The sequence below is a fragment of the Camellia sinensis genome, chromosome 6 (assembly GCF_055761805.1).
Source record: "Camellia sinensis isolate YWXY chromosome 6, ASM5576180v1, whole genome shotgun sequence".
Classification (NCBI taxonomy): domain Eukaryota; kingdom Viridiplantae; phylum Streptophyta; class Magnoliopsida; order Ericales; family Theaceae; genus Camellia; species Camellia sinensis.
In genome coordinates this window covers 34,321,044-34,331,118 of record NC_138966.1, presented here as the reverse complement: position 1 = coordinate 34,331,118, position 10,075 = coordinate 34,321,044, and the positions used below count along the sequence as shown (strand labels likewise).

The window sequence follows — 10,075 nt, the reverse complement described above, 5'->3', positions numbered from 1 at the left end:
AGTGCTAAAGAAAGACTAAGTGCCATTCCACGTGTGCATGTTATCTTTTAAATTAACTTTCATTGTTAGCTTTCTCATCAAAATAAAAAAATAAAAAATTAAAAAAACACTTTCATTGTTAGCTAATGCAAAATAGCATGGCTGATCAATCCTGCCCAGAAAACATAATCCTCCAAATGTTGAAATAAATGACGATCACAAAACAGTAAACACTCGCACACACAGGTGAGTGAGGATCCTCTCCTTACAGCTTCCGTGCTTGCGTCCGTCCTTGCAGGCCTTCGGGTCTACTTTTAGGCCCAATTTTAATAATCCGAACCGTTCATATTTTATGATTTATTCAGTATATCATACCTGTAAAAAATCAAGTTGATCGGATATCAGAAAGCATATGTTCGAAAAACTATTTATTAAATTCTTTAAAAAATAGTGTTTAGTTCAATTTTTCAAACACATACTTTCTGATATCCGATCAACTTGATTTTTTACAGGTATGATATACTGAATAAATCATAAAATATAAACGGTTCGGATTATCAAAATTAGGCCTAAAAGTAGACCCGAAAGCCTGCAAGGACGGACGCAAGCACAAGCTTGCAAGGAGAGGCTCTTGACTCCATACAGGTCGGCCAACCAATCACCTCAGTCAATTGTATCCAGGTATAAATGTAAACTTGATTCAACAGAGGCAAGGTTTAAAATGTCTGTACTGAAGGAAGATAGATGAGTTGCATAGCAAAACAAATTATCTGACAAGAAATCATGTTGTTCATAACACAATCCACATTCCATGACCTCATTCTGCAAATATCTAAAAACCCTTTTACTATGACAAGAATGGCAAATCTTCTGACAGCACTTGCACCCTCAAATATCCATCGGAGCCGCACCTTCATCAGCCGGGGCCAGGGCACCTTGATCCGCAGCAGGTTCACTGGCATCACCTTCTTCAGTAGCAGGAGGAACTTCTTCCCCGACTATTTCAAATGCATCGATCAATGATTGTACAGTTTCATTATCCAACATATGGAATGCCTCTCCTACACCTACCACAGAAACTGTGCATATGGAGCTCTTGAGCTTTTCTCCCTGTAAAGTTTCCCTCAATGCAAAGAGTGCATCTTTGAGTAGATCTTCCCGTGAAGAGCTCATGAAACTCTCAAACCTGCGTTCCAAGTATGTCTTTGCGGCTTGTGAGCGAGATCCAATGGCAAAAGCTTGATATTCAAAGTAGTTTCCACTTGGGCAATTGTAGTAGAGGTGAGCCCCAGATTCATCCAAGCCAGCAACCAGCAAACCAACTCCATAAGGCCGTTTCCATGAGCGCTGGGTACAAACCTGCCACCGAGAAAGGAACAATTACAAGAGGAAAAGATGATGATGCATTGAATAGAACTATAAATTTGAAATTTCCCACCCCCACATTGAGAGAGAAAATGTTCTAATTACATAATAAAGAGGGAAAAAAATGCAAAACTGTGTACCGAAAATTTTAGATTGAGGATCACCCCAACAGTACTGACTTCTTACTAAACAACCATTTAAAGCAATAACCGTTAGTGCAGTTTAGCCGAATCAGTAATCGAAGAGAGGGGGAAGAAGCTGGTCCTTGTAGTTTCAATCGTAGGAAATGTCAATATCATATTCTAACCAGATATTTCTCATATCAAATAGTATCCAGTGCACTGTGCTACTATGGCAAGTTTCATGAATGATATGGTAATTGAAGCTAACTGTCCTTGATCCAAGCCCCATCTGTCGTGGAATTTATAGGAAGATACAAAATCAAGCTACCTATCTCGAACCCAAAACACATAGTACGAAACTATTCATTTTATCTAAGGGTAGAGACCCAAAAAAAAAAAAGGGTTATGATTGTAATTCAGCAATGTCCCCACGTCCAATGGATAGAAATCAAAATCTCTAACAACTAGGCACACAACTGCACAATAATGGGGTATCGGACCCCCACAATGCGGCTCAAGTTTATTAATTAATTTATTTATTTATTTTATTAGTCAATTTCAGTTCTATATTTTTTGAAATTGACTAGTATGCATTTCATTTCATGTTGGACGAAAACAACTCAATACAATCAAGGATTAAAAACACAAGTAGTTTTCATTACTCAGACAAACATGAAGGAGAATACAAAGCACAAAACATACTAATTTCCCAATTAAATGCAATTGCATGTACAATAGATGTATCTATCCCCGAGCAAGATTAACACTGATTTTAGTAATCATTACTGAAAGATAAAGCTAGACATACAACTAGGAGTCCACAAGATTTATATTGATTTTTGTTGAAGTTCTATAGATGGCAAATCTAGATAAATCAAGACACCAATATTGGTCCACATGCAACTAGTGTTAAGAATTAACTCTTCATAACCAGTAACGGTAATAAGACACGAAATAACAAACAAGAAAGATAAAACGAATCAAATAAATCACACACGCAAAAACACAAGGATTTACGTGATACATCCCAAAATAAGGTTACATCCACGGCTGCTACGGTTTTCACTATGATCAAAAAATAATGCAACTCTCTTAACGTAAAACAGGCGCCCCCAAACCCTCCATTGAACCCAAGGTTGAGTGAACAGTCCACAGACCCAACAAGTACGAGTCCAAGATGTAAGAGATAAGAGACTAAAGTACTGTCCTAATTGAATCCAGTTAATGTGAACATCTATTTTAAACAGAATATATAGCAAACAATAAATGCAAAAAATTATAAAAACAAATCAAGGATTTCCCTAACTGAGCTCAGCTTGAAATTAAGAACCTAAAGTATCGTCCTCGATACTGAACATCTATTTTAAACATTATCAGCAAACACAAAATACAAAAATTTATAAAAACAAATTAAGGGTCCAACTGAGCTAAGCTTGAAATTAATACCCAACAGCGTAATCTTCCAGTCCCCCCCACCTCCTAAAAGAGAAGAAAGACAAAAACAAGAGTGGACCATGATTCTATATCTATTCTTAACACTAATAATCAAATGGAGCAATTATTTGTGAAACTGCCCATGGAGAAAAATTGGGTCATCCTGTGTTCAGCTCCAGATTTGGATCTAATGCCCTTAACCAAGTCTTTTTTTTAGTTTGTTTCTGTTCTTTTTCTTTCAGTTAGCCTACGTTTACTTTGAAATATTTTGGCTAATTTGATCATAGTAAAAAATCAAATCAATTTTTAGCTAAGTAGCCAATTTGTAAAGTGGGTTCACAAGTGGGAGCAGGAGCAGGAGTACGAGAGCAAGACCGTCTCCAAACACCTTTATACATATACGGAAAATAATATATTATTATTACTATTTTTGTTCATGACTAAATTAAAGTTCATTGGTTTTTAATGTAAATAATAATACATAAGATTGTATATTATGCATTTAGTCATTTACTCATAATATTCTGTTAATTGTTTATCAGAAAAAGAAGTAACACTCTAAAAGAAACAATAGTGACCACAAGTGGTCTAGGCCACTTGAAACCTTCATGTTAGTCCCAGGTTAAACTCTTGTAAATGTCATCCGTAACATCTTCTCATCTTTCATATATCATGGCCATGTGATCAAAGAAATGAAGTTTATACAAACGGTACTTGCACTTGATGATGGTCTTCCAACAAGCCCTAAAAATTATCATAAATAATGATGAATCCACCCCTTAATCTAGTCAATTCACAAAAATTCGGGGCAAATTTACAAATTCATAAATTTAGAGGGGGGGCACGAAGGGTGCTTTGTGTGAATTAGCTTACTTAGGTTATTAGTATGGGATAATTAGTTTGCTTAACCAAGCGGAAGTACATATATATATTTTAAATCAATAAACCTAGAAAATAAAATCAAAAATAAAAAACCATAATCAGATGTTGGGCTCAGTAATTTTCAATCACAAGAAAAAGTTTTGAAGGAACTATTTTCTTTACATATTGACCAGAGATGAGTTTTTACCAAATTGTTTATCTACATAATCAAACTATAAAATACTCAAAAACAATTTGAATAGTTCAAACTAACATAACCTTAGCTTTGTCATATGGTAAAATTAAGCAAGCCCGTCCATGACCAATAAAATCGAGTTTAGACCACCAATATCCATGGCCATGGCTAGGTCCTTGGCTTTTTTTTTTTTTTATCTTGATTCCCTGAGAGTAACGTCAGATATTCTTTTTTATCAGGTAAATGATTCATTTCAAGCCATCTCTTGCAATCAATCCTAACTATTACCTATCACATATTGCACATTATTATAAACCACAATGGCTTCCAATTCCAAACCAATACTAACAACTTAAAAATTCAAAACAAAATTCATTATGAATGTGAAGAGCTGAAGATCATCGTGGTCAACTAAACATCAGACAGATCCACAAGATGATCGTGTAACTCAATAAACATTCCTCAGTATCACCACCGCAGAATTTTTCTCCTAAAATTTAAGCAAACTACAAAACTTAATAGAGTACAATGTGCATTTTCCAACTCCAGAAAGCAAAAAAACAAAAACACTTCTCCATAGATCTCCCCACATGAAGTCTCAATTGGCCTCGTTTGTTAACATTTGCAATTTTCAGTCTTCAATTTACAAAAAACAAGAAACAAATTTTCGTTTATTTTTGTAAAAAAACAAAAACAAAAACAAAAACATAAACTTATTTGGCGTATAAAAATACTTTGAAAACAAACAAAAATAAAAATAGAGAAATATATTTGATGAGTTACCGGATTTGGTGGCCGGGGATGGATGGTAGACGGATGTGGTGACCGGTAGTGGTGGGTAGCCGAAGGTGTCCGTTGGAGTTAGTGGTCCGATGTCGTCGGAGGATACGAGGTAGCCAAAAGGTGGCCTAAGATCACAATAGCGTTTGCCATCCACCGGATACTCGCCGAAGGATGTGAGGTGGTCGGTGGTTGGTGGCGGCGGCGATGGTAGGTGGTGGTGAGAGGAGAAAGTGAAAACTTGTTTTAAAAATAAGTGAGAACAACTTTTTTAAAAACAAGTGAAAACTTTGAAATCAATTTCATTTTTTTGAAAACGAAAACAGAGAAAGTTTACGTTTTTAGTTTTCAAAAAAAAATTTGAGTATTCGTTTTTTGTTTTCAAAAAAATATACCAAATAAGTTTTTAGTTTTCAAAAAAAAATGAAAACGAAAACAAAAAGTAGAAAACAAGAAACAAAAACATTAACAAACGAGACTTGTTTAAGAAGATAATGGCCTCCTCCATTGAGTGTACTTGCTCAAAATTCAGATTTTACAATGTTTGATTGAATCCCACACCCGTAATGAATTCCAAGTCAAATGAGAAAACATTAAATAACAAGGAGTCATTGACTGGAGAACTTTTTAAAGCACAATATATTCAACAAAAATGCTAGAGGCCCCAAAAATTCTACCAAAAGTTTTACCAAATGTCTCACATGGGTGTGGGACCCACATGGGACCCACATTGTGTGGGTCCCACACCCATGTGAGACATTTGGTAAAACTTTTGGTAGAATATTTGGGATCTCTAGCATTACTCTATATTCAAAGAAAGGGGTAAAGCTTCCATTGCAGTGAATTTTGAGATTATAGGCAAGGCTACAACCTCGGTAAGAATCACAATAATGACAAGTCTAGGAAATAGGAAAGCAAGAAGAAAGTGAAAGATGGAAGTTAAAAGCACGAAAGAAAGAAAATCCAACTGATGACACCTCAAGACACATCCCCAAAACTGTACAAACCTCTAAAACAAGAGATCACAACCTAACCTGCACAACAGCAAAAATAAAATCATTCTCACACAATCTGCAAGGCTAGGAAAACACAATCTTACAACATCAGATGAGTTACAGACAAAATAATTAAAGAAGCAAACCCTGTCCAAACACACAAAGAGAACTCAAAGAAACTCAGTGAACCACTCCAAAAGAATCAAAGCAAGGTTTGCTCCTCCAAAGCACAAGTGACCACAATACAAAATTATCTTGGGCAATTAAACCCATGGCCACCCACAAAACACTCTTTGACACCCACTAGCACCAGAATAAACAAACACCCACACATCCACAAGCATGTGAAACGCAGACATCGTCAATCAATCCCAAATGCCATGAAACTTGCAATAAACTCTAACTAGAACAAAGTTGGCTCACACCATTCATATGGCATCATGCATGTGGTGCATCCAATACCAATCAACAAAACAAAAGCCGATGCCCACCACGGCAACCCTAAGAAGCCCGACTTTAAGCACCACATATAGTGATGTGACAACATTGACACTAGTTCATGCAACAAAGAATAAGAGAGACAACAACAGAATGGAAACCATGAATTGGGAAACTGTGAAGCTAGCATGGATAAGAAAGGCAAGGACTCAACACCACCTATAGTCAGAATCCCACCCCAAATTAACAAGAACAGAGCTTTTTGCAGACCAAAGAGGAGAAGCCCACAACCAGCAAATTAGAGCAACACCCATCTAACGGGGATCCACCACAAGACCTCACTATCCCAAATGAGAATATGGAAAGAGACAGGAGCAGCCAGACCCACAAGGTTAAGCTAGAGAATAGACACCAGATCTTAATAAAAAAAAACCTCACTTTAAAGCACCACCTTAGAAAGAGAGCTTCAATCCTAGCTAACCCACCAAAGCCCAAACTTAAAATTGAAACAATAAAACCAACAAAAGGTAGCAAGGATAAAGCAACACAGTGAGAGGAAACAGTCATGGCCGAAACCATAGAACTAAGGGAAAAGAAAGATAAAGTAACATAAAACCCACTTCACAAAACCAAGAAACTAACCATCCCAAAAAGAGATTCAGGCCTCGTTTGGCAAGAGGCTATTTTAGCCAATTAGTCAAAAAGTTACTAAATTAGCCAAAAAGCCAACAACCCATACCAAAAAGTCAAAGATTCTCTTTTCTCTCTACTTTTTGCACATCTTTTCGTAATTAGCCAAAAAGTCATCCCAAACATACAAGTTTTTTTACCTACCTTTTTAGCCAAATAGCCAAAAAGTTACTAAATTAGCCTGTTCCCAAACGACGCCTCAATGATAGATTCCAAGATTACCATACCTAAGAACATAGTAGTCAAATCAGAATTCGAATCGTGAATCAAAATGGTATTGTACCGAATTGCGAATCGAATCGAATCCTGAATCGTAAAGATTCGGTCACCTTTTTTAAATTACATAGGAAAGTATATCTACACACTTAGATATTAAACATATCTAATAAATATGAAATATTTAGACTTGAATTAATGAAAATATTGTTTTAAATGATAATCATGTGGTCTAGGTAAGAAGTTTACAAGGGTATCCATGTTTACTACTTCACCCTTTCCCTTTTTAGATATTATTTCTTATCAACCATTCTTAATAAAGAAAGCAAATAGAAACAAATTTTCAATTTCCAAATAACAATAACTCAACACAATGTTTTAAATTTTTTCCAAAATTAAAAAATCAAAATCTTTGAACTTTTTCAAAAATCTCGCTTGATGTCTTCAAAAAAATTTATTTTGTAAACAAAAGTCCTTGGATAAAATTGAATATGTAAGCCTAGAATATTGCACACAGAGAGAGTTCATTTTTTTCCTACAAAGGTTTGAGTATTTAAAAGTAAATAAGGAGAGAGAAAGTTAAAAGATGATATATAATAATCCTAAAGACTTCAAAAATGTTGTGTGAACCCTTTTCCAACAATAAAAAAACCAAAAAAGAAAGCTAAACATCGATTTAGCAAATCGAATCAATTCACGATTCATTCACCGATTTAGTTCACTGATTACGATTCGAGTCACGAATCATATTCGAATCGTATGATTCTAATAACAGAGCCTAAGAATATTCCAGAATCTACAAATTGCATCCACAAGGCAATGAGGTATCCAATGTAAAGTTTTCTGAAATCAAATGATCTAGATACATCAGCAATTGGCAAGTGACACAAATCATAAAAAATAATAAATAATGCCTATTCCAAGGCTCCTTGTAAGCAACTTTCAGCGAGTAGCCAAGACACTAGCGTGGAGATGCCACTCTCTGCTACCAGCACTAGCACAACAACTGATATCTTAAACCAATCTGCACATGAATGATGGGGCATAGTGAGTAGATTGACATCATTCACTTTGATTGACATAATGAGTGAATTGAAATGCAATGAGGCCGAAATGGACACCAGAAGATCAACAGTTTGTCAGTCCTGGCAAAGAAGTTGGGCTTGACAAACCGCAGGTATAGCAGACTCATATATCCAACTAACAAGCAACAAGGCTAGAAAACCTCATCCAATAGTTTGACATCTCTCTCTCTCTCTCTCTCTCTCTCTCTCTCACACACACACACACACACACACACACACACACACACCAAAAAAAAAAAAAAGGAATTACCTAGGAATGAAGAAGAGAGGTGCATTTCCTCTTCTGTATTTACTTAAATGTGGTAGAAGAAGGACACTCTGCTGTCAACGAACATTTTCCGCTGTTTGGAAATTTGAGAAAAAATAAGAAAAACCAAAGAGGATTTGGAATTTGAAATTGAAATTGGAATAGTTGAACAACCAGGTGTAAGTGTCACAAACCCTATCTATCTTTCCATAATCGGTCAAATATAATGGAAACTGCATCACAACTTCATGAACCATAACCCAGCCATCAAGATAAAGCAAATGAACAAGAAATCAACTCAAAGCCCAATCTTTCTTTCCTCTCCCTCTGAATTTTCATAAGAATAATGAAACACCATATCAAAAATCTCACTCCGTCACACTTCTAAAAAACTTATTTCACATATTAAGACTTGTAATAACAAAACATTTCCAGACGTAATGTGTGCATTTTTCCTTCCCATTATTTCCTGTAAATTCAAACCTGTAATCTAGATTTATCTTCCTTTCACACAGAAAAAATCCCCATTTCCGACTCCTAAACTAAACCCTAATCAAATTGCATGATCCAAATTCAAATCAACAAGCATATGCCAGTATATATAGTTAGAGAGAGAGAGAGAGAGAGAGAGTAGGGTTTTGATTTGGTGGGGGACCTGGGCCTTGTCAGCGAGCTGAACGACGAGTCGGCCGACTGGGAGGGGAGAGTCGTAGGTGTAGGTGTAATTGATACATTCGGATCGCATGTAGCGAGAGAGGACACGTCCATCGGCAGTGAGTCCGGCGATTGCGACTCCGATGTGCTCGTCGACCTTGAAGATCTTCTTCTGGTGGGAAGAGAGCTCGGACTGAGCCTTATTCACAGAGGCCAACACAACATGAGACTTGGATCGGAGACCAATGGCCGCCGACCCTTGCTTCACAGCCTCCATCGCGTACTCAACCTGGAAGAGCCGCCCTTGCGGACTCCATGTCGTCACATCTGTATCATACTGGTTCCTGAACATCTCTCTCTCTCTCTCTCTCTCTACACAAATTTCACAACCTCTCTGTCTACAAATATCACACCCTCTCTCTCTCTCTCTCTCTCTATTACAGTAGAAGAGGGTTTTTTCTTTTCTTTTCTTTTCTTTTCCTTCGAGGCAGAGAGAGAGAGAGACAGAGTGAGGTTGATGATGATGATTTTAGAGAGAGGGGTTTTTGGACTGTGTTTAGTAGTTGCGGATTTTATAGTATGGGAGTGGGAGTGATGACATAGAGCCGGTTGTAGCTTAATCTGTTGTGATCTGTGGTTTGAAGCCGTCGGATTGAGGACTTTGAAGCGGTATAGTCGATGAAATGGACGACGCAGATGGGAAGGTTGTTCTTATCTGCTTGGGCGAATTAGATAAGAGGATTAAAATCTATTGGATTTGAATCTTATCATTGTAAATCTTTCAAATTATTTGGTTGGATTAGATGTGTATTTTGTATTTATTTTTTCATGGGATTAGATGTCTGAAAATGACTATTTTTAGTGAATCTAATATTTGATTAGATGGACTGAATAAGATAAATGAACAAAAAACTATTTTATCATTTTTTAATTGTTTACTAAGTATTAATACTATTAAACATATCTTTAATATTTTAATAGTTAGATTAAACAAAATTTTCTTTTCTTTTCTT

At 36.2% G+C, this 10,075-nt stretch overlaps 1 protein-coding gene across 1 annotated transcript; it reads right to left on the bottom strand.

Moving 5' to 3' along the window:
- Nucleotides 1-655: 655 nt before the first annotated feature.
- Nucleotides 656-9,733, bottom strand: LOC114273293 (proteasome subunit alpha type-1-B). Its single transcript, XM_028215060.2, has 2 exons — nucleotides 9,064-9,733; nucleotides 656-1,338 (listed from the first exon to the last, which is right to left on the bottom strand). Exons 1-2 carry the CDS (start codon nucleotides 9,412-9,414, stop codon nucleotides 868-870), a joined length of 822 nt encoding a protein of 273 aa, XP_028070861.2. The 5' UTR covers nucleotides 9,415-9,733; the 3' UTR covers nucleotides 656-867.
- Between the last annotated feature and the right edge of the window lie 342 nt (nucleotides 9,734-10,075).